This window comes from Lissotriton helveticus, chromosome 1_1 (assembly GCF_964261635.1).
Source record: "Lissotriton helveticus chromosome 1_1, aLisHel1.1, whole genome shotgun sequence".
NCBI classification, from domain to species: Eukaryota; Metazoa; Chordata; class Amphibia; order Caudata; family Salamandridae; genus Lissotriton; species Lissotriton helveticus.
In genome coordinates, this window is record NC_136057.1 from 33,344,803 (window position 1) to 33,370,395 (window position 25,593).

Below are 25,593 nucleotides of genomic sequence, written 5' to 3' on the forward strand. Positions count from 1 at the left end.
AGTGAGCGTGCCTCCATCACCTGTCTTTGGGTTCACATGGAGTCTCTTTGAGTGAGCGTGCCTCCCTCGCCTGTCTTCAGGTTCACATTGAGTCTCTTTGAGTGAGCCTGCCTCCCTCGCTTGTCTTTGGGTTCACATTGAGTCTCTCTGAGTGAGCCTGCCTCCCTCGCCTGTGCTTGGGTTCACATTGAGTCTCTTTGAGTGAGCCTGCCTTCCACACCTGTCCTTGTTATGTTATGTTAAATGGAGTTTTATAAAGCGCTCAGCTACTCAGACAGAGTGTCCCGGCGCTGACAGACCCAAAGAAAATAGCACAGAACAGGGACCTAGGGGAATTATTGGTAGAACAGCCATGTCTTGAGTTCTTTTCTAAATGACATTAAGTAGTCCATCTTCCTTAACGACACTGGAAGATAGCGTTCCAGGCCTTAGGCGCCAAATGTTTAAAGGAACGGCCTCCGATCCGGGCCCGTCTAATGGGCGGAGTCATAGCTAACGCTCAAGAAGCTGAGCGCAAGGCTCTGGCGGGGTGGTGGAAGCCAATCCTGCTCCTCAGATATCGTGCGTCCTTGGGTTCATGCTTAGTCTCTTTGAGTGAGCCTGCCTCTCTTGCCTGTCCTTAGGTTCACATTGAGGCTCTTTGAGTGAGCCTGCCTCCATCGCCTATCTTTGGGTTCATATTGAGACTTTGAGTGAGCCTGCCTCCCGTGCCTTTCCTTAGGTTCACATTGAGGCTCTTGGAGTGAGCCTGCCTCCATCACCTGTCCTTGGGTTCACATTGAGGGTCTTCGAGTGAGCCTGCCTCCCTAGCCTGTCCATGGGTTCACATTGAGTCTCTTTGAGTGAGCGTGCCTTCCTCGCCTGTCTTTGGGTTCACATTGAGTCTCTTTGAGTGAGCGTGCCACCCTCGCCTGTCTTAGGGTTCCGTTTGAGTCTCTTTGAGTGAGCCTGCCTCCCTTGCCTGTCCTTAGGTTCACACTGAGTCTCTTTGAGTGAGCTTGCCTCCCTAGCCTGTCCTTGGGTTCACATTGAGTTTCTTTGAGTGAGCTTGCCTCCCTCGCCTGCCCTTGGGTTCATATTGAGTCTCTTTGAGTGAGCCTGCCTCCCTTGCCTGTCCTTGGGTTAACATTGAGTCTCTTTGACTGAGCCTGCCTCCCTTGCCTGTCCATGGGTTCACATTGAGTCTCTTTGACTGAGCGTGCCTCCCTTGCCTGTCCTTTTTGTTCACATTGAGGCTCTTTGAGTGAGCCTGCCTCCCTCACCTGTCCTTGGGTTCACATTGAGTCTCTTTGAGTGAGCCTGCCTCCCTTGCCTGTCCCTGGGTTCACATTGAGTCTCTTCGAGTGAGCCTGCCTCCCTTGCCTGTCCTTTTGTTCACATTGAGGCTCTTTGAGTGAGCCTGCCTCCCTCACCTGTCCTTGGGTTCACATTGAGACTCTTTGAGTGAGCCTGCCTCCATCGCCTGTCTTTGGGTTCACATTGAGACTCTTTGAGTGAGCCTGCCTCCCTCGCCTGTCTTTGGGTTCACATTGAGTCTCTTTGAGTGAGCCTGCCTCCATCGCCTGTCCTTGGGTTCACATTGAGTGTCTTTGAGTGAGCCTGCCTCCTTTGCCTGTCCTTTTGTTCACATTGAGGCTCTTTGAGTGAGCCTGCCTCCATCGCCTGTCCTTGGGTTCACATTGAGTCTCTTTGAGTGAGCCTGCCTCCCTTGCCTGTCTTTGGGTTCACACTGAGGCTCTTTGAGTGAGCCTGCCTTCATCGCCTGTCCTTGGGTTCACATTGAGTCTCTTTGAGTGAGCCTGCCTCCCTTGACCGTCTTTGGGTTCACACTGAGGCTCTTTGAGTGAGCCTGCCTCCATCACCTGTCCTTGGGTTCACATTGAGTCTCTTTGAGTAAGCGTGCCTCCCTCGCCTGTCCTTGGGTTCACATTGAATCTCTTTGAGTGAGCTTGCCTCCCTCGCCTGTCCTTGGGTTCACATTGAGTCTCTTTGAGTGAGCTTGCCTCCCTCGCCTGTCTTTGGGTTCACATTGAGTCTCTTTGAGTGAGCGTGCCTCCCTTGCCTGTCCTTTTGTTCACATTGAGTCTCTTTGAGTGAGGCTGCCTCCCTCGCCTGTCTTTGGGTTCACACTGCGGCTCTATGAGTGAGCCTGCCTCCCTCACCTGTCTTTGGGTTCACATTGAGTCTCTTTGAGTGAGCCTGCCTCCCTCGCCTGTCCTTGGGTTCACATTGAGGGTCTTTGAGTGAGCCAGCCTCCATCGCCTGTATTTGGGTTCACATTGAGTCTCTTTGAGTAAGGCTGCCTCCCTCGCCTATCCATGGGTTCACATTGAGTCTCTTTGAGTGAGGCTGCCTCCCTCGCTTGTCCTTGGGTTCACATTGAGGGTCTTTGAGTGAGCCAGCCTCCATCGCCTGTCTTTGGGTTCACATTGAGTCTCTTTGAGTGAGCCTGCCTCCATCACCTGTCTTTGGGTTCATTCTGGGTCTCTTTGAGTGAGCCAGCCTCCATCGCCTGTCTTTGGGTTCACATTGAGTCTCTTTGAGTGAGCCTGCCTCCATCACCTGTCTTTGGGTTCATTCTGGGTCTCTTTGAGTGAGCCTGTCTCCCTTGCCTATCCGTGGGTCCTTCTTAATGCTGATGTTTGCTTTCTAACGCAAGCCTTCCTGCCCTCCCTTGCCTTTGTTTTGGCTCATTGCTTTCCTTGCAGGGCTGTGTCTGGCTATGCTTAGCCTATTGACCTGGTTGTTGCCTTTCCACCTATGCTGTGTATGTAGAGGTGTCTCCTCCCCTCACCTGCCCCTGTCTTCTTCGCTGTTTACCATATCCCCGCTTTCCTACCCATGCTCTATTTGAGCTCATTGTGTCTCTTTGTGGGGTCCTGCCCTCCACAGGTCTTGCTCTGGCGTCTTTACTCTTGAATTGACCCTGCCTTCCTGCTCAGGCTGTGTTTGGGTTTAGGGGCAGGATCCTCCCTCCCTGGTGACCTGATCCTTGCAGTTATGACTCCCTGCCCATCCCTTGTTGTCTACTCTCCCTCAACTTCACTGGTCCTTCTTTCCTAGTCATCTGACTCAGCCTCCCTGCTAATACTCTAGGGCCCATTGGGATGTCGGGCGGATCGTCACCGCCAAATGGGCGGTGGCGATCCGCCCGACATCCTTGCCCGCCCGCCACCCATTTCCCCCCGCCATATTACTATGGCGGGGGGGACCTCGGCAGACGGAAACACCGTCCGCCGCTTGTTTTTATGGTGGCGGTGTCTATCAGATACCGCCAGCCATATTAGGATGGGCTTTAGAAGATGCCTTTCCGTGGCAGCAATGCCGCCACGGAAAGGCATGCGGTCTTTTAGTTTGGGGGCCCGTTGCGGGCTCCCAGGATGATGGGGGGGTGGGGGAGGCACATGGGGGGTTGTGCATGCACAACATGGCAGGCACCGCGCGATACCTTCCACGTTGTGCATGCACATGCACGACATGCATTTTCAGCATTGTGGCGGGCGGTGCTGAGAGCACCGCCCGCCACAATGTTAAAAATGCAGGATGTGCCCACTACTGTGGCGGGCGCATCCTAATTCCCCCCACGGGACCCCCGCCCTTATGGCGGGCGGTCCCGTTATCCGATAGGATGGCGGACGGACAAAGTCCACCCTCCATCCTAATGGGGGCCTCTGTTTGGGGAAAAAGTCTCTTTGAAGGGAACTCTCCTTCCCCTCACCTCTGTTTACCTGCCTGTTTACCAGACCCTTGCCTTCCCTTCCTGGTAATGGGGTGCTTGAGATCAAGTCACCTCTCTACATGGTTCTGGCTTTCCCATGTTTAGCTCTGCTTCTTTCCTGGTGAACTGTCCTGGCCTTCCTGCCTATGGAGTGTCCTATCCTCCCCTGTGTAGGATTCCAGGGTCTCTTAGCCTAGCCCCCCTCCAGATTCATTGTGACTTATCTTCTTTTGGGACTCCCAGCACTAGGCTGGACTGTCATAATGTGGTGCAATTGGTTAAGAAAACTAGTGTCTTCTGTGGCCTGGGATTTGAACAGGATATTTCTTTTTTCTTATGCTTCTTCAGGACTCTGTGCTTGGGGGGCTCACAGCTCTTTATGTTTCCTTTTTCCATAGCTATGCACTGCAACAGTGATGAATTTGGTGAGCCTCTGTGCAGCCATAGCAGGATTCGGTGTGAGTGTGTTCGATCTCGGGTGGAATCCCGGATGGGAGACGGGTTCGGAGTACTCTTGCGATCCAAAAGTATTCTTTCGGTATCTCAGCAGGTACGGCTATGAGAAAGTCACGTTGGACAACGAGTTGAGAGTCATAGAATGCAATGATTCTTTAACCAAACTCATGGTAAGTAGCTCTCTCTCTGCTTTTGTTCTTGAACTAATGGTCTACAGAGAGGGCACACTACTTTGTGTGAATTGTGATATTTGTATACGCAGTAAGGACACACAGGTAAGTGCTGGGCTTCAAGGTCGGTACAAAAGGGGGTGGTGATGCTCCGTCCATCACCACCCCCTTTTGTACCGCTTTGGCCGCCATAAGTGTGGCAGGGTATGCTCAGACGTGAGTCCCTTGCTCACTTTGCCACTGGATTCAAGCAAGCCTGGCTGAAGACGGCTGGAATGCCAGAAACCGGTCCTCGGAAGCTTGTTTCCGGTCCAGGGAAGGCATGGCTTGGCAGTTCGGGCTGGACTGTTCCCATGAGGCACAGGGTCAGACTGATTTGCATATGGCCATGTCTGAACTGGGGTGGCAGAGTGGGCTAAAGAACGGTGATGGATCAAACCCAGATCTTTTGACTGAGTGTGAGTGTTTGATTGGTTCAGATGCTCCGTCCATCACCACCCCCTTTTGTACGGGCTTCAAGGTCAGCAGCTCTTTCTTCCAATAAGTCAATCAATCAATCATAGCATGTATAGAGTGCACTACATAACCGTGAGGGTCTCATGGCGCTAGGGGGGGGATGCTGCTACTGTTCGAAGAGCCAGGTCTTGAGAAGCCTCCTGAAGGTTAGGAGGTCTTCGGTCTGGGGAGGGTGTTCCATGTCTTGGCGGCGAGGTGGGAGTAAGCTACCATCCCTACATTCAAATGCTCCCAAGACTAGACATGATGTTTAGGGACCTATGCATAATGAAACCTACGACACCTAGTGATAACTCACTGCTGGATGTTATGTTATGTCAAGTCATGGGTTTTTGTTTAGCGCACACCTCTCCTTGGAGGGAATCCTAGATCTGAAATAGAAGCTGTTTGGGCTGCTCCAGGGTCAGGGCTAGGTAACAAGCCAGGTCTTCAGTTTCCAAATTCAAGAACAGAGGTGACGGCTAGGTCATTCCAGGCCTGAGGAGCGAGGTAGGAGAAGTCACTACTGCCAGATCTGGTTCTGCTTATGTGGAGGTTGTTTGCGAACAGAAGCGCCTGGAAGCGAAAGTTTGTGTGGGTCCTGAAGTACGTCGGACAATCTTGTGTAAGGATTTTTATGCATTTGTGAGAAGTTTGAAGAGAGCTTATTTGTGGTTTGGGAGGCAGTGGAGCTCCTTTGAGGTGCTTGGTGATGTCAGTGTGGGATGGGAGGTTGAGGGAGAGTCTGGCTGCTGAGTTTTGTGTGATCTGCAGTCTTCTAGTGCATTGCCGTAGACCAGTTTGCTGTTGATGAGTGCTTGGGTGACGCCTTCTGCTAGTGCTGGTGGGGAGCCCTTTGAAGACCTTCTTGAGACTCTTGAGTATGAGGAGGCAGGAGATGAACACCATGTTGGCTTGGCCAGTCATGGAGAGTTGGTTGATAACTACTATTTCGAAGTTCCTTGCATGGGTTTCCAGGAAGGATGTGGGTCCGTGTTTGGCTGGCCACCAAGGGGTCCCAGAGCGAGGTGTCTTTGCTGAAGACTACTACTTCCATATTGACTGGGTTGAGTTTGAGTCAGTTGGTTTTCATCCATGTGGTGTCTTCGGTTATGCGGAGGAATTGGTCCGGGTATTCGGCATCTTGTCGGAGAGGGAGAGTATGCAATGGTTGTTGGTTGTCAGCATGGGATTTGATGTTGATTCGATGGACGTGGATGATGCTGGCAAGTAGGATCATGTCGGCATTGTACAGAGTGGGACTAAGTGGGATTCCTTGTGAAAATCTGCAGATGAGGTTGCAGCTTTCAAGGTGAAGGGGGCTAGGTTGACCAGATGGGTGTGGCCAGTCTGGAGAAATCAAATCCAGAAACTTGGATGCCAGCGTCTTACAGTCATTGGGTGGGAGATGGTGTCAAAAGCTTCAGAAAGATGCAGTAGGATGAGGGAAGCAGTGTCTCGTCTGTCCATGATCGTCTGGATGTCGTCTCCGTACTGTGGTTGGGCTTAAAACCGGATTGACTGCTGTAAAGGAGGTGGTTGTCAGGGAAGTCGGTGGCTAGGTGCTTATCATCTTTTCCATGACTTTTGCTGGGTAAGATAGGCAGGAGATAGGTCGGTAGTTGGCAAGCATCTTGGGGTCTGCGGTGGGTTCATAGGTAGAGGAAGTTCTGTGGCATGTTTTCAGGCATTCACGTAGTTGGCTGAAATGATTGAGTCGCTCGGGATCAGGGTGAGGACTGCACTGATAAGATCCAGTTCTTTCATGAAGACGTGGCGAGGGGACCAATGGTGCTCTGGAGTTCATGGACGGCATGGTCGTTATTTCTTGAGTGGTGATGGTGGCCCAGGTGGGGTGTTCAGGGTGGTCCACTGGGTGTTGGTAAAGAAGGGCAAAAAGTCTGTGAGAGTCTGGTTGGGGCTCACATTTTTTTAGATGCAGGTGCTTTTATTGGTGAAGACTAGGGACAGCTGGGTTAAAGAGGGGGTTATGCTGGTGGAGCTGGCTTCCATAGAAGGCAAAGTCTTTAAATATGGTAAGGATTTCCTTGACATTGTTGGTGCTGCTTTCGTTGTGGTCAGTGAGCATGGGGCTTTTAGTGGCTATGATCGACTGATGGTAGGGTCTCAGGGTAGATTGCATTTGCTCTTGTAGGTGTAATTTTGACCCTGTCTCTATCTGTTTTCAGGTTGCTTGCAGTGGCATTTAGTGAGCCTGAATTTGTGTACTAGCTTGCTTGCGGTCCAGCTGTTCTAGCTTTTGAGAGGAGCCAGGGTGTCTGCACAGGTGGTGATCCGGCGTTGAAGCTGGAAATGGATTTGGGGAGGTTGTTGTTGTTGTGTCGAAGCCAGTGGTGTAGGTGTTCAGAAGATCAGGATGCTTCTGAGATCTTGTTCCAGTCCTGTCATGAAGATTTGGTGATGGTGTTTCTGAGGTGGTGGGGGATGGGTATGCTAAACTTGATGAGGCTGTGGTCAGACCAGGTGATTTGTATGAGCTTGTCTACTGTGATGTGGCAGAAGCTGGTGAAGATGTGGTTCAGTATGCGTCTAGCAGCATGTGTGGGGCTTTCCACTCACGAGATGAGTCTTAGTTTTGACAGGTCCTTGAAGAGGTTGGTCTTTGTTGGGATCGGTGAGGTTCTCTAGGTGGCAGTTGCGGTCGCAAGCGGTTTGAAAATGCTGACGTTGAGGATCAGGTGGGCAATTAAGTACGTAAAGTTGGTACATAGTCCGGTGGAGTGGTAGGTGAGGGGCTGCTCAGGGTGTAGTTGGCGGTGAAGAGAAGTTTTTAGGTCCAGTGTTCTATGTTGCGGGTGGTTATTTCTGAGATGGTTGAGCACTGGATGGATTCTTTGAACATGTCAGCGATTCTGCCTACGGGTCTGTTTATCCTGGCATATCTTGCGATCTTGTATCTTGAGAGGGATTGCCTTGGCAATGACAGGGGCCGATGAGGGAGTAAGCCAGGTTTCGGTTAGGAAGAGCAGGTCCGGTGATCGGTTGTGGAGCAGATCTCAAATTGTGCAGGTGTATTTAATGGGAGCGACTGTTAAGTAGAATGCAAGACTGAAAGGGGTATGTGGTAGTGGGTGTCCGGTATGTGTTGAGTGTGTATGGAGTGTGTTGGGTGTGTGAGATTTGTGGGGAGAGCGAGGTGGGTGTGGGAGGTTGCATGTAAAATGTCAGATGGAGCATGAGCATTCACCTTTAGGGCAATGAGGCACGGCAGCAGCACTGGGAGATGCGACCAGGGTTCAGGAAGCGGAGGGCTGCAGTGGAGTAGCAGTAGCTATGGAAGGTGGTGGATGGGAGGAGGACCAGGGGTCATGGTGCTAGGTGCTATGTGGGGCATAAACGGGCACTGATGGGTTTGCCCTTGTCGCTGCTTTGGTAGGCCAGTCCGTCGTCTGTTTAAGTGAAAGCAGCTTTGGCGGGGAACCGGTGATGTCACTTCTAGTGCAGTTGGCTGATGCAAAATCCAGTGATGTCACTTCCTGTGTGATATCACATCCTGTGCAGATAGATGAGGGGAAACAAGTCCTCTTGCTTGGTTTCTTCTTTTAACCCCTTTGCTGCGGCAGCAATTTCGCCACAGTGCTAGGGGGGGGCGGGCCGCGCAGCACTCCCATGCTCGTGACGGAGTGGTTCCGTCACGGCCCCGCCCGCTCAACGGAACGTCCAGAGCAGGTGCAAAATCAGCGCCGCGCAGCGTGCCGAGCGGGCCGTTATGGAACCGCTCCATCACCAGCACAGCGCGACCGAGGCTGGTGACGGAGCAGTTCCGTCACCAGCATGGGAGGGGTTAAAGATGGGACTTGGACCTCTATACCAAGCCACGTCATACAGAGATCTGCCTTTGCCGGTTCAGTAATGCTCAGGTATTTCAAATGGCATGAGTCGCGAGATTCTTTGCCATATATGTGTATTTTGGAAATAAGAATTATGATGTTAGATGTCTTGTAGATTGATAAAAGTAAACCCAATTTCTCAAGAGCTGTGTGCCGTACTTATGCAAAGTCCTATTAGCGTGACAGAGCATCTTAAACAGAGCCCTCTTACGTATTGACGGCCAATGTAATGATTTAAAGAAGAAGTTGCAGAGTCGCGCTCTGCCGTTATTGCAAATCAGCTTTGCGGCTGCATTGTGGATCGTTTGGAGGCATGTAAACAGATAGTCTGCCATTCCCATATATAATGCATCTCCATAGTCCAGGCGACTGATTATCAGAGGCTGATCAACCGTGCGGCGCCAATCCATCGGGATCCATCTAAACAATTTTCTAAGAAGTTTTAATAGTCCAAAACAGCTGCCACAGGCATCTAACACCCGATCTTTCATGATGAGGGTCTGATCTATAATAATTTAAAGATTTCTTGCTGCTTTCTATGGCACTGCAGCAGTGCCAAGCGATGGAGGTCACCGAGGAGTATCCCATATGTTTAAAGCACCACAAAACAGCAAGATTTCATATTTCTCTGTATTGAGCTTCAGGCAGTGCGCTGACATCCAACCAGTCACCTGCGAGACACAGCCTGCCAGATCTTGCTTGGTATTAGACTGCTCGTCGTCCAAGGAGATGATCAGCTGGGTGTCGTCAGCATAAGGGCAAATGCCAAAGCGCCACTTTTTAACCAGAAGGGCAAGAAATGCGACATACCCATTAAATACGTTCATGTTAAACAAATGGGCAGATATGCTATCTTGATCTGCACATCACCATATGTACAGCAATCATGAATAATATGAATAATACAATATGTCACTCTCCAACCATTTAATATTGGGTGCTAAACCTGTGCCAAATACCCATCCACCTAGAGTATTACACCTTTGGAACTACGGAGTAGTCCAAATCCAAATCCACCTTGTAAGCACTGTAGCACACCAGAGCAAAGTCGCTTTCGAAATTATTTGAAATTATTTGAACAGTTCGAACATTCGGAATATGACAATGTTCAATGTTGTACTGTCCATCCAACAAATATGCCCAATGACACAGCAAACTCCATAAAATGATCCAAATCCCCGTCAAGATTTTAGTAATCACTCTTTATTCAAAATTTTACACTGCAGACGACGCGCGTTTCGCCCGACAGGGCTTCCTCAAGGCTTTTTGGAATTAATGATTCTTTCTTTTGAAAGAATCATTAATTATAATGCATCAGTTATTTTTAGGGTCGTGGTTTTTAGGATTCGAATGTCAAAAATGTAATGCGTGGTGACAGATCCAATCACCATCAATCTTAGTATATAAGTTCCGACCCGTTCTGAAGTGAAAAGATCCTCACTCCTAGGACCATGTCAAGTCCTCACTGGTGCCCCACGTCTCTTTGGGCCCGATTCACAGAATGAACTTAAGACTCAATCCTAAACTTACTACTATTATGGTATTCACAGAATGCACTTACTACTTTTGGCATTCACAGAATGCACTTACTACTTTTGGCATTCACAGAATGAATTTACTAATTTTGGTATTCACAGAAGTTAGGATTTTGTCTTAAGTCTGTCTTAAGTTTGTCTTCAGACAAACTTAAGACAAAATCCTAACTTCTGTGAATACCAAAAGTAGTAAATTCATTCTGTGAATGCCAAAAGTTGTAAGTGTATTCTGTGAATACCATAATAGTTTTAAGTTTAGGATTGAGTCTTAACTTCATTCTGTGAATCGGGCCCTTTGTGTGTCCTGAAATGGGGATTTGGATCATTTTATGGAGTTTGCTGTGTCATTGGGCATACTTGTTGGACAACATTGAACATTGTCATATTCAGAACGTTTGAACTGTTCGAAAAATTTTGAAAGCGACTTTGCTCTGGTGTGCTACAGTGCATACAAGGTGAATACCCATTAAATAGTGTAGGGCTCAGTGCTGAGACGTGGGGGACACCATATTCAGAGCTATGGAGATGTGATCTAAATTGGTCCAGCTGTACGGACTGGGACCTATTGGAAAGGAATGAGCCGAACCATTGGAGGGTGGTGGAGTGGAAATTTGTTTCATTCAGCCTCTTCATCAAAAGTCTGTGAGAGACAGTATCAAATGTTGTGGACAGTTCCAGGAAAATTATGACCGCTGCTTTTCCCTGATCTACCTTTAGCCTAATATTATCCAAAACTGCAACGAGTGTACTCTCGGTGCTGTTATCCACTCTGAAGCCCGACTGGGAAGGGTCAAGCAAGTTATTATCCTCCAAGAAGGAAGATACCTGACAGTTAACCAATTTTTTTAATACGCTAGCCTTAAATGGCAGGAGCAAGGTGGGGCGATAATTCTATAGAGTGGATGCCCCAAAGTACACTCTTTTGCCTAAAGGGAGAATTAGTGCATATTCCATATGTTTGCGTAAGTTGCTGTATTTAGCGAAATATAAAAAATCTGAGTAAAAAATGCACACAAAATTGGTGATAACCGTGAAAAAATGTTAATCTCCTGTACATTATTAGAGTTTGAGAAAAGCAGGTCTAATGTGTGACCTACTGATGACTGGGGGCGTTAACTACTATGTAAGTAGTAGCGTGAGCAAATCATTCCCCAATTGTTTGCAGAAAGCATCTTCTGCTCTTCTAAATGAAAATGAAAGTCCCCAATAAAAATATACCTATTGTGTTTCAGCATTAGGGGGGTGAGCCATGAAGACAGCTCATTGGCCCACTGAGCGTGGTGTCCCGGTGGCCTATATACAAAAGTGGCTCCTAATAACCTTAGATCTTTTAGAGTTAGAATCTGCCTCCTCCGCCGAGCGGCTGTCTTCCAAAGCGAACACATAGATGTCGCTAAAAACTAGGGCTGTGCCGCCTCCTTGGCAACCAGCCCTCCGACATCTCAGAATCTTATAGTTAGGGAGTATTGAGATGGCAATGTCAGGCATGGCAGATTCACGGAGCCAGGTTTCAGTAATAAATGCTACATCTGGCATTTCATCTCTAATTAGATCCCAAATTTCTATAGAACGTTTTAGCGCCTTGAGACCCTCACCGGTGAGTAGCACGCTTACAATTCCTTGATTGATTGATTGAGGGAGTGAACGAGCATTGAAGTATGAGCATTTCAAAGCATGCTCCCTGAGGTTATTAGGGATGAGGGGGAGGTCCTGAACAGATGGTCACAGCTAAGAACCTCCCGCCAGTTACAGTTACACCTAGAGTATAGGCTTTCAATTAAGTTTGGTGAACACTTAGCACAGCAGATTAAATCACATCCGACTGTTTTAATTAAATTCAGTAGGAATACCCGCGTGTATGGTAATCTTACCTGACTTCTGGGGTACTACTGACAGCATGGTGACGAGAGTTGTCCAGGCGTGGACTGGCGCAGACAGGCTTGCCTATGGCGTGATTTGGCGTGTCAGCGACACAGCCACGTATCGCCCTCCCTTTGATGCTTCCCACACATCAAAAGGCTAGACCGTCAACCTGAAAGATACAGGTCTTGACGCGAGGCTCAAACTACGACCGCTTTGTGTAATGCGGTCGAGGTAGGCTCAGAAAGCGAGTCTACAAAAATTGGGGCACCCCAATATATATATTTTTTTAAATAAACAGTTCCCCTAATTAGCAGCAGACATTAAACTTTTTTAAATAAATAAAACCACTTCAGTTCAGAGCACATGTTTAAATGGAACATTGTAGCAGAAAAAACATTTTAGTGCAAAACCATGTAGATAAACAATATTTTAACAATTTCCCTTGCACTAGGAGCTAATGAGGAAAAATAAAATGACTATTAACCCTGTTTACTACTGGAAATTGTATATATACTTGATTTTTGGGACTTTTAGCCAGCCCTCTTCATCCATTGGTCTTGTGTTGTGCCATTCACATTTTGATAACACCCCCTAGGGCATGCATCATGGGAAGTTGTAGTGTCTTGCAAGTCAGTCTTAGAGTGGAACACAATGAAAGCTTGGTTTAGAATGTTTATTTGCAGTTGCACTCAGCAGAATAAAGATGTGTATTATTAAGTTCTGTGTGTGGCATAGTCATTAGCGGGTACCCTGCCTGTGGTAGACGGAAAACATCCTTTACTACGAAGTCTTTACCACGCGTGACGTTTACTACGGTTCACTTACTACGCAAACGTCTTTTCAACGCGGGTGCATTCCACGACCGTCTTTACCACGCAACGTTCTTCCCTTCCAGTCTTCGTTCTTTCGTCCTGCGTGTGCATCATTAAGAAAAAGTAAATATAAAAAAAGGGGGCTTGGGGGGCCTGGGGGGAAGGTCTCCCCCCCCAAAAAAAACAATCAGAATGAAAAAAAAAACGAAGAAAACTGAGAAAAAAACCGATATTAAGTGCCTCTGACGATCAAGAAAAGAGCCTCCCCAGCGACGTGGCGTGTACGTCATTATAGTAGTCCTATCTCTATTTTTCAAAACGTGTTTTGACGCTCGTTTCCGTGAAGGGCAGCTGGTGAAAGGCGTGGAGAGGTGAGGTAAGGATCCAATGTTTATACATAAAACAATATAATTAAAGCGCAATGTAAATTGAAAAATGTAAAAAGAAAGGTAATCTGTAGTATTGGTTTGTTATAAACATCGATATTTTGCTTTGTTCAGCAGTTTGGAAATCATTTTTTTTAGCCTATCAGTATCATTATGTACAGGACGTAAGAGGTTAAGTAACGTAAATTTTGCGGTGTATAATCGTGAGTTGGAAAATGCTGCGTGGTAAAGACGCATGCAAAGTAAAATTTGCGTGGTAATGTCATGCGTGGAAAACGTTAGCGTTGCATTATCATATATTTGTGGTTGACACTACAGCACTGATACTGTTAAAAGTTAGGCTGAAAACTGTCAACATTATCGGCGCCCTCTTGCTCTCCTCAAACCTTTTGTGCGCGTAAAACAGCCGCCATTTTTGGACACCATGGCTTCCCGGCTCTCGCCGAGAGCCAGCGCGTCTCTCTCTCTCTCTCTCTCTCTCTCCAAACTTCGCTAGCAACCCCCTGCTTGCACCTGCCTTGGGTCATAAACCCCTCTTCGGCGCTGCTCTGCCCCAGGCCCTCATCCTGTGCCCAGCGCGACATCTCCCTGCTTCCCCGTCATGACCTCCGGCCCTTTTGATGCAAACCCCCTTTTTCCCGTGTGCCCGTCTGTCTTCCCGTTCCCAGGCCGACACCTAGCTCTGCCGATACCATACTCCTGCCCCTCCCCATACAATAGGAAGCTTCCCTCCTCAAAGGACCCCCGAGATGATCAAAGCCCCCCATCCCACGAGATCCGATCGAAACCCGCACACTCCGTGAATCGGCGTAATACCCAGCTGCGCAATGATCATCACCTGTTGTGAACGGGGCGGGGACTTCCACTGTAGCCTTGCATGGGAACGGGCTGGGAAGGGGGGGTTCTGAGGATGTCTTTTCGTACATCAAAGTATCGACGAGAATGTGTTACATGTAATAAAGAGATAAACTCATGTATAAGAGGCCAGGCCTCCGAGATGCAGTTAGAGCACCTCTGAACGATACCTTCTGTCCGTTTCGTTGTGTTCTCCTCCGGAGAGAATAAAAACCTTGTTTCCTGCCTTCCAGTCTCCAGCGCCTGCCTCTTCAATGGTTTAACTTCTTGGTGGGTTCGAGAGGCGACATCGCCGGGCAATAATTAAGGATCTTATATTCTGGTTGGTAGTGCCCCCCAGTTAGAAATTCCACAATTGGCGTCCCAAGCGTGGGGCCCATCAGCGACCCATGGATCCAGTGGGAGAGGTCCTGACGACAAAGTGAACGACTGCAACGATCGGGAACGCGTCTGTCCGATAGACCCTCGTCTGACAGCCGATCATCCGAACTTCACTGGTTCCGAACAGACCTCTCTCGAGTGATCTACGGTCCTGACTGGGAACCATCAGGAGTGCCGCGAGGATAACGAAGAAGAGAGGACGATCGGGCGCTGGATTCGGAAGTCAGGAAACTGTCCATGCGGTCCGGGTAAGGTCGTGTTACCACGACAAATTGCGAAAATTTGCTTGATTGTTAAATACTAGTATTGCTCCTTTTTGTTTAAATTAGAGATTCACTGTCTGCAAACGGAGAAACAACAGGCTCTCCCTTTGCAAGCAGTGGAGGATAGGTAGGGCAGACAACCGTGCTTATTTTTCTCCCCCACTCAATAGTCACCTGAAACTGAGCTGTTGTTCACAAACTATTGTTTCCTGGAGATTCCCTGTCTGCAAACAGGGAAGAGACCACCCTTTTTGCAGATAGTGAAAAAGGTAGGTAACGCAAATCTTTGCGGACCTACTCACTCTCCCCATTGTTATTTGTCGGTCTTTTGTTATCTTGATCCACGAGGGATTCACTGTCTGCAAACGGAGAAACAAAGGTCTCTCTCTTTGCAAGCAGTGGAGGATAGGTAGGGTAGCAGCCGTGCTTATTTTTTTCTCCCTCACCCTATAATTGCTTGAAACTGAACTGTTGTTCGCAAAATTATTGTTTCCTGGAGATTCCCTGTCTGCAAACAGGGAAGAGACCACCCTTTTTGCAGATAGCGAAAAAGGTAGGTAACGCAAATCTTTGCGGACCTACTCATTCTCCCCATTGTTATTTGTTGGTCTTTGGTTATTGTGATCCATGAGGTATTCACTGCCTGCAAACAACGTAGAATAGAAATATTCTGTCCAGTCTTTGCACCTAGTGATAAGATAGGCAGTGCTGACTTTTTAGTCCCTCGTTACGAGCCGTCATGTCTGTCTTCTCCCCACTGATTGGTAGCCTGTTTAGCCCGGACCGCTTATTAGAGATGGACCATCCAGCCCCACTGGAAGGCACCCCTAATAAGGACATGTTCATGAAGCATGGATTGACCGCTATTGCCTATAGTAAACTATGGCATAAATATACAAAACAGGGTCAAGAAAGTCAATGGCCCCTGACAGGATCCTTCGATGATGATAAAATAAAAATGCTAGAAACTGCCCTGGGTAAAAACAAGACAACACCCACTATGCTTGATAGCTTCGGCATGTGGCGAAAAGAAACTGAACAGCGTAAAAAGAAAACTGAGAGTAGGTTGGAAAAAGAGCTGCAAAAAGCAGCCCACCTAGCTGCTCAGAAGCTAAAAAAGGAGATAGAGGAAAGAGAGAAAGCTAAACAGAAACTAGAAAGGGAAACGCCAAGCCAGTGTCCGGTTAGAACCCCCCCCATGCTCTACCCTGATTTACCCTCAAAACGACAAGCAAATGAGGACCTGCTGTTAGGTCCCCCTATCATCTACATGCCCCCTCCATATGCCCCTTCTCGGCCCCTGGCGCAGCACGCGCCACCCCCAGGTACAATCGAGGGTACCGCCGCAGCGTCGGCCCCAATGGCCTCTGTGCCAGCCGAACCCCTTGTATTAAAACCCACATCAACGACAACGTTAGACGAGCATGAGACTCGAGGGGCTGGCCTTGCAAGAATAAACAGGCTAGACAAAGATGAGCGAGCGGGGATCGACAAAATAGCAAGGACACTGGTAGAAAGGAAGGATGATGAAGAGTACATCACAGATATGTTCGGCTCGTATACAGGGAGTCACAGACGACATTTTACCGTACGACTGTGTTATCATGTCTTGAATGCATACGAGGACCGATATCGAGACAAAGGTCCCGAGAGCCTAAGGACTCTGTACCGGAAGGTCGATATCGGGGATGAGGGCGAGTGTGATGTGTCGGACCTCCTTACGCGTACGCTTGAGGTTTTCCGCCACCTCACTGAACGAAAGCCGGGAGCTAAATCCGCGGCCCCCGTAGTGACCGAACCGCCAACCGAGCAATCTAACACCATGATGCCGATACGTGAGGCTGCCCCTTACTGGGTTCCTCCTCGGGGTACGGGGACTCACGATGATGCAAACAACCAAGATGCGAAGGGAAGGGTAGTATACAACTGGGTCTACCAGCCATGGGACCGGCAAGAGATACTGACATTCCGGAAGTCTCTACCCGACCTACGTAAAAACCCCACTGCCTTCTATACTGAATTAGGTACAGCCCTGGGTTCGACTATCATGACCCTGGCCGACATCGACTTGTTCTTCGGGTTATGTCTACCAGCTGATGTGTGGAAGCAAATCCGGAAAGTCGACCACCTTGAGCTGTTCGGACATACCTGGCCACAACTCGATGACTTGGACAAACAACGGGGACCAGGACAAAAGCCGTTGAAATCCATTCTAGACCTCCCAGATAAAATTGTAGAGAAATTAAAAACCCTAATCCCAGAAAAGAAAGTGGACTGGTCGATAGTAACAGCCTGTCGCCAAAAACCCCAGGAGGATGTATCGGAATACTTCTCCCGGTTTGAAACGGTGTTCTCCGATTACAGCGGCCAGGACATGACCACTGCAACCGGACACCATCTGTTTGTCCAGAATTATGTTAAGGGCCTATCATTGGACATCTCTCAGAAACTACAGGCCAGCGAGAGTAGTTGGGCAGCCTCCAAACCTACGGCGATTCTTCAAATGGCCCAATATTATGAACATCAGAAAAATGAGAACGATAGGGCGACAGAGAAAAAGAAGAAAGACTTAAAGGAGAGGGTGATGATTGCCAAACTGCAAGGGGTGACTATAGGACGAGACCAATACCGGGGAAACTACCAGACAAACGCCCCTAAGACTGCATTTCCCCAGGACCGCACTCTGACTCCCTACAGTGGACGCACAGACCTTAGAGATGACCAGTGCGCTTTCTGCAAAGAGACTGGCCATTGGAAATCCCAGTGCCCAGTTCTCCTGGAAATGATCAGGAACAGAGACCCCAGGGAGGTAGCAAACGGACCGAGACCTAGGGGAACACAACGAGGGCCCCCAAATGACGCGACTAATGTCAGATCAAGCAGACCGAATACGTTCGATCGACCCAGACAGAACCAATATCAACAATCTGACTATGACGACACTCACACCTTTGCATAGGACAGCCAAGGGCGAGGGAGGGATCCAGTCGAGCTCTATGTTGACCAGCAGGGCCCTTATGTCACTGCTAAGGTCCTGGGTACCAAGTCTCCATTTCTGGTAGACACTGGCGCAACACGTAGTGCGTTATCTAAACGACTGATTCCAAGGGCACCCTTGTCTGGCTCACTCATAACATCGACAGGTTTCGATGGAACGCCCTCCACCAACCCTTTGTCTGCCCCGATTCTCTTTGACGTAGAAAACAACACCACCGACACCACGTTCTTGCTCTCCTCCAATAGCCCTGACGCCATTATGGGACTTGACTTACTGAAACACTTCCGAGCGACGATTAGGTGTTCTCAAGATGGAGTTCGAGTGTTTCTTTACGACAACCCCGTTCTGCTTAAACATTGTTCCCCCCGACACATGTTTTCCATCACCGACGTCGACGCGTCCCTGCTTGACACCCTGCCTCCGTATCTGTGGGCCAAAGCGGATTCGGACGTAGGGCGTATGTTAATTGACCCAGTGCACATTACTGTCCGACCAGACGCAACACTCCCAAAACTCCCACAATATCGGATATCGCCAGAGGGCGAGAAGGCATTGGTAATGATTATCCAGTCATTGATAGACGCAGGAGTGGTAGAGGAAGTGGTTAGCAACGTTTGCAACAGCCCTATCTTGCCCATTATCAAGAAGCAGGGAGAGGGAGATGAGAAAGCATACCGTTTCATCATCGACCTCCGAGAGATCAACAAAGTGGTAGTACCCCAGTACCCTGTGGTCTCAGACATCACCACCATCCTGACCTTGATTCCATCCACTGCAACCACCTTTTCCGTCATCGACCTCAAGAACGCATTCTTCTCCATCCCCATCCACCCAGACAGCCGATATCTCTTCGGCTTTACTCTAAAATCCCGCTCATATAGGTTTTGCCGAGCCCCTCAAGGCTACACGGAGAGCCCTAGCATCTACAGCCAGGCCCTCAAAAGGCAACTAGACCAAGTCCGGTTACCCGACGGGGTGGTGTTGGTACAATATGTCGATGACATCCTCTTGGCAGCCGACACCACCCCTCTAGCGGTTACCGCCACCATTCAACTCTTGCACTTCCTCGCGGAAAATGGCCACAAGGTCTCCAAGAAGAAGTTGCAATTCTGCCTACCCCAGGTCACTTACCTAGGCCACCTTCTGTCCAAAGATGGAAGGAAACTCACCCCTGATCGAATCCAGACCATTCTAGACACCCCTGTCCCTAAAACCCAGAAGCAGGTTCGCTCCCTATTAGGCCTCACCTCCTTCTGCCGACAATGGTTGCCAAACTTCAGCCTCGTTGTAAAACCACTGCTCTCCCTCTTAAACAAAGACGTCCCTTTCCCACTCCCTTGGACTCCTGAGTGTCAAACCTCCTTCACAGAACTACGAGATGCCCTTTGCTCAGCCCCTGTCCTGGGTACCCCTGATTACAGAAAGCCCTTCTCCCTTTACACTCACGAAAGGGAGGGGTGCGCTTTATCTGTCCTGACCCAGGCCATCGGTCCTAAGCAACGACCGTGCGCTTACTTCTCTGCCACTCTTGACCCTGTCGCCAGAGCCTTGCCTGCCTGCCTTCGAGCTGTAGCTGCTGCTGCAGTCTCTATCCGACAGAGTGAGGGGATTGTACTCTCGAATTCCCTCACGGTACTGGTACCCCATGCAGTCGACACCCTCCTGAACCAAACCAAGACGCAACATCTGACGAGTGCACGACTGACTGGATACGAACTAACCTTGCTTGCCCCCCATATCACCCTGAAAAGATGCACCACACTGAACCCAGCAACTCTGTTACCCCTGCCAGAGAACGACCCCAATGTGCACCCCGTACATGACTGCGTGACTCTTACGGACGAACAGACCAGGAGTAGGGTCGACCTCAGAGACACAGCTTTCCCTGACCCCGACGGGGAGTTGTGGGTGGACGGTTCTTGCATCAAACTCTCCGATGGTACCACTTCCGCTGCCTATGCAGTCACCACAGCTCGAACTGTAGTAGAAACAGCCCGCATCACCCAGCGATCTGCTCAGGCAGCGGAACTGATTGCTTTGACGAGAGCCTGCATCCTGGCAACAGGAACCACGGCGAACATTTACACCGACAGCCAGTACGCCTTCGGGGTGGTTCACCATTTTGGGCTCCTCTGGAGGGAGAGAGGATACTTGACCTCACACGGCACACCCATCCTGCACGGGGATTTAGTCTCCGCCTTAATCGAAGCTGTCCTCCTCCCCAACAAGCTTGCCGTGATCAAATGCCAGGCACACAAGAAGGTGACAGACATTATTGGACAGGGAAACGCACTAGCCGACATCACCGCCCGAACGACAGCAGAAAATAGAACGACAACACGTATGTACGTGACCAGGTCACAAGCAGAAAACTGGACTGACACCAAGGACACAATTAGAGACATACAAATGGCTAGGACACAACATGAATTGACCGAATGGGCACGGGTGGGATTGAAAGACGATGAAGGCTGCTGGCGGACAAAAGACACGAACAGATGGTTGCTACCTGATTCATACCTGATTCCCATATTATCCATGGCACACTCCCCAGCCCACATAGGATCAGCCCCCATGATCGAACTTGTCTCCAGGGTTTGGCACAATGACAAGATCCCAGATTCCGCAAAACGCCTGGTCCAACAATGCTTAATATGCCTGCAACACAACCCCGGGAAGGGAACTGTAGTACCCCGGGGGGGATTTGGGGTCCCAAACCACCCATTTGAAGTCCTGCAGATGGACTACATCCAGCTAGACAGATGCCAAGGCCTGAAATATGTACTTGTTGTGGTATGCGCATTTAGCAAATGGGTGGAAGCATATCCGACCCGTGACAACACCGCTATGGCCACTGCAAAGGTCCTGTTAAAAGAGTTTTTCCCCCGTTATGGCCTCTGTCGTGTTTTATGGAGTGATAATGGCCCCCACTTTGTAGCCAACGTTATCCAGCTCATCCTAAATGGGCTGGGTATCAAACAGAAATTCCACGCAGTCTTCCACCCTCAATCTGCTGGGCTGGTCGAACGACACAACGCCACACTAAAGCTTAAACTGGCCAAAATAGTGGCTACGACGGGCCTGAAATGGCCAGACGCCCTCCCATTGGCATTGCTATCGATGCGCTCTACCCCCACCCGACATCACTTAACCCCTTATGAAGTTGTCTTCGGCCGACCCATGAGCGTCTGGTCTGCCCCGAAACCAACGTCCATTCATGACGTTCCGGATGTCCTAATGTCTGATTATCTGTACAAATTGACTGAAACTTTGTCTGTCCTTCATCAGCAGGTGCGGCAGGCCATCCCCGATGCTTCCAGGGGTCCGGGTCACGCCATCCAGCCGGGGGACTTCGTGCTGATCCGAAACTTTCAGCGATCAAAGAGTTTGGAACCCCGGTGGACGGGCCCCTGGCAAGTGCTGATCACCACTCGGACCGCACTTCGAGTGGAGGGGAAGAAACACTGGCTGCACGCTCACCACTGCAAAAAGATCTCTCCAGCCCTGGCCACGACAGACACCGTCAACACCCAAGAAGAGCTCCTGAACCGGGACCGACCATCGTTGAGCTGCTACCCTGATACAGAGACACTTGAACTTTCAAAACATCCTGACCCCACTGTGCCATCTCGAGAAGGGTATTTCCTGCGTCGAAAGGAGGGAGCTTCGGCTAAGTAGGCCATGGACTAGGTTAGAGAATCTCAGAACGGTGACCCAAACTACCAAGGGTTACCTGGAGAGAAGCTAAAACTGAGTCTGTGGTCCTGCCCACTACCGAGCACCTTGAAGACGAAGATGATGGAAGCGCCAGATAAGAAGATGATGGAAGCGCCAAACAAGAAGCCGACTGAGACAACAGGAAATACCCACTACAGAAATCCGAGAACAGACAGACTCCATAGCTCAAAGACAATCGCACTCTTCATCGTAATCCTCCTCTGTTTTCTCCTCATGACTACGCTCTGGATTATGGAAGAACACACACCTGCTCACGAAACATTCCTAACCACTGCTCAGCCTACCACCATGAAGGAACATTATCTAATTTCGCTCTCTCCTCAACTAAGAGAGAGGCGAAAGGAGTTCTGGAACAACTCTTTCGTACAGCTACTTCACCAGCACAATCTTGCCACCAACGCCACCAACTGCTGGATCTGTGGGTTGCTACCCCATGCCACTGGACATTCAATACCATTCATCCCTTCACCCTTCTCCGTCCACGGCTCCTGCCTTGCCTGGCTGATCCTCCTGCAAGAGAGCTATACGGAAAATGCCACCTCCAGCAGGGCTGCAGCACATTCTTCTCATGGGGCCGGGCGAAACAAGACAAAGACACACTTCTGCCCGCTGAACCCCAGCGACTCGATCCAAATGGACATTCCGGCCAAAGAACGAATCGAAATGCAGGTATTCAACAATCCAACCAGACCCACCTTCTCCTATCTGCGGAAACGAACGGCTGCCACTCTGACTGTAGCCCTGACGGTCATCAACGTCACAGGCCACATGTGTGTAGAAGGACTTGGGACACAGCTGGTGGGTCACAGCGCTTGCCGCTTTACCAGAACTTTGGACTCCACGGATCCACCTTCCTTTGTGTCCTCCCCAAACATGTCAAGTCAAGTCAAGTCATAAAATTTGTATAGCGCACTACATACCCAGAGGGTTTCAAGGCGCTTAGGAAGGGGAGGAGGATTATTTGTCAAATATCCACGTTTTAAGCTGCTTTCTGAACGCTAGGTGATTCTGGGTGAGGCGAAGGTAAGCGGGGAGTGAGTTCCATGTTTTGGCAGCCAGGTATGAAAAGGATCTGCCTCCCATGGTGGTCTTGTTGATGTGAGGTACAGTGGCGAAGGCTTGGCTGGAAGAGCGAAGTTGGCGGGAGGGGGTGTAGAAGGACAGTCGAGAGTTGAGGCAATCTGGTCCGATGTCGTAGAGTGATTTGTGTGCGTGGGTAAGCAGTCGGAAAGTGATCCTCTTATTGACGGGTAGCCAGTGGAGGTCTTTAAGGTGACCAGAGATGTGTTCGTTGCGTGGGATGTCTAATATGAGCCTGGCTGAGGCGTTTTGGATTCGTTGTAGTTTCTTCTGGAGTTTAGCGGTGGTACCTGCGTAGAGGGTGTTTCCGTAGTCCAGTCGGCTCGTGACCAGAGCGTGGGTGACTGTTTTTCTGGTTTCGGAGGGGATCCAGCGAAATGTTTTTCTGAGCATGCGAAGAATGTTAAAGCAGGAAGAGGATACGGCGCTGACTTGTCTGTTCATTGAGAGTGAAGAATCCAGGATGACGCCAAGGTTCCGTGCGTGGTCTGTCGGGATGGGTGCTTTTCCGAGGGCTTCCGGCCACCAGGAGTCGTCCCATGCAGAGGGGGATTTACCTAAGATGAGGACTTCTGTTTTGTCTGAGTTCAGTTTCAGACGGCTTTGTTTCATCCATTCGGCGACTTCTTTCATTCCTTCGTGTAGGTTAGTTTTGGCGGTGCTGGGGTCCTTGGTGAGAGAAAGGATCAGTTGAGTGTCATCCGCGTAAGAGATGATGTTGAGGTTGTGTTGGCGGGCGATGGCCGCGAGGGGGCTCATGTATACGTTGAAGAGGGTGGGGCTGAGTGAGGATCCTTGTGGTACGCCGCAGATGACTTCAGTGGCCTCTGACTTGAATGGTGGAAGGCGGACTCTCTGGGTTCTTCCGGTGAGGAACGAGGTAATCCATTCAAGTGCTTTTCCTTGGATTCCGATGTTATTGAGGCGTTGTAAAAGGGTGCTGTGGCAGACTGTGTCGAATGCTGCAGAGAGGTCGAGGAGGATGAGGGCGACTGTGTCTCCATTGTCCAGTAGAGTTCGAATGTCGTCTGTTGCTGCGATGAGGGCGGTCTCAGTGCTGTGTTTGGCTCGGAATCCAGATTGTGAGGGGTCGAGTGATTTGTTGGCTTCGAGGAAGGCGGCGAGCTGGTTGTTGACAGCTTTCTCGATGACTTTGGCCGGGAATGGAAGAAGCGAGATGGGGCGGTAGTATTTGAGTTCGGTGGGGTCTGCTGTTGGTTTTTTCAGAAGGGCGGTGAGTTCAGCGTGTTTCCAGTCTTCAGGGAAGGTAGCGGAGTTGAAGGAGCAGTTGATGACGTCTCGGAGGTGCGGAGCTATGACGGAGTCTGCTTTGTTGAAGATGTGGTGAGGGCATGGGTCTGTGGGGGATCCAGAGTGGATGGAATTCATCAGGCGGATGGTGTCCTCAGTGGAGATTGGGTTCCAGGCGTTAAGGGTGTTGACGGGGGGAAGATGGTCAGCAGATGGTGGGGTGGGTTGTCTTCCGGGTTGGTCGTCAAAGCTGTTGTGGATGTCAGCAATCTTGTTGTGGAAAAAAGAGGCTAGGGAGTCGCAGAGGGTTTGAGAGGGGGTGATGTCGTTGGAGTTGGCCGAGGGGTTGGAAAATTCCTTGACGATGTTGAAAAGTTCCTTGCTGTTGTGGGCGTTGTTGTCAAGTCGATCCTTGAATGCTGTTTTCTTGGCTATTCGGATCAGTTGGTGGTGAGTGCGGGTGGCGCTTTTGAAGGCGTCCTTGTTGCTGGTGGATGGGTCTTTTTTCCAGGCCTTTTCAAGGGAGCGGCACAGTTTCTTGGACTTCTTGAGGTCATCGTTGAACCATGAGGCCTTCTTGTTGCCAAGTTTGTGTTGACGTTTTTTCAGTGGTGCTAAGGAGTCGGCGGTGTTGGATAACCAAAGGGTGAGGTTGGAGGCGGCTTCGTTGGCGTTAGAAGAGAGGGCTGGGGAGGTTCGAAGGAGCGATGTGGAGATCTGCTCCGTGGTGATTTTGTTCCAGTTTCTTTGTAGAGTTGGTTGGAGGTGGATGATGGGTTTTGGCTTGTTGTAGGTGAAGTGAACGCAGCTGTGGTCAGTCCAGAGGAGATCCGTAGTGTGGCTGAAGGAGATATGGTTGCTGGAGGTGAAGATGGGGTCGAGTGTGTGACCTGCGATGTGGGTGGGGGAAGTGACCAGTTGTTTAAGTCCGAGGTTGGCGAGGTTGTCTAAGAGGGTGGCGGTGTTGCGGTCGTTGATCTTTTCAAGGTGGAAGTTGAGGTCTCCCAAAAGGATGTAGTCTTTGGAGGGGAGCGCGTGTGGGGTGATGAAGTCCGTGATGTCTTCACTGAATTTTGCGCGGGGTCCTGGTGGTCTGTAGAGGAGGGTGCCTCTAAGAGTTGTCTTGGGGTCGATGTGGATCTGGAAGTGAAGGTGTTCGGAGTTAGCGAGGTTGGCGTCGGAGCTGGTAGAAATGCGCATGGATTTCTTATGGACGATGGCGATTCCACCTCCTGTATGGTCGATGCGGTCCTTGCGTGTGATCTTATAGTCATCAGGGATAGCGATGGCGATGTCAGGGGCGGAGGAGGCGTTCATCCATGTTTCCGTTAGGAAGGCGACGTCAGGAGAGATGGTGTCTAGTAGGTTCCAAAGGTCAATGGCGTGCCTGTGGACCGAGCGGGTGTTGAGAAGGATGCAATGTAGGTGGTTGGGGTCGGGAATCTGTGTTGTGGTCGTAGCGGAGATGTTGTCGGTGCCGCTAAAATTGCAGGAGAAGCAGGAGAACGGTCCATGGGAGCGTCCAGGAGCGGCTTGGACGCAGTTGGGGGCGCGACCGGGGTTGAGGGCTAGGAGGGTGGCGGCATCGTAGGTGATGCGGGAGGGCAGCGCAGCGTGAGGGGCAGGGGGTCTGGCGCTGGGCGCGGACCAGGCGCGGACGGGCGTAGACGGGCTTACCTTTGGCGCACCTTCGGCGAGACCGCTACGCGAGACCGCTGCGCTAGAGTTCATCTATCATATG

The 25,593-nt window shown here is 50.0% G+C and overlaps 1 protein-coding gene across 1 annotated transcript in view; it reads left to right on the forward strand.

The window, feature by feature from the left end:
- LOC144767112 (transmembrane protein 176B-like) overlaps nt 1-25,593 on the forward strand; it is an 80,941-nt gene that overhangs the window by 34,109 nt on the left and 21,239 nt on the right. Inside the window, exon 8 of the mRNA XM_078650717.1 lies at nt 4,117-4,344. Coding sequence (XP_078506843.1) covers nt 4,117-4,344 — 228 coding nt within the window. The remainder of the gene's footprint in view (nt 1-4,116; nt 4,345-25,593) is intronic.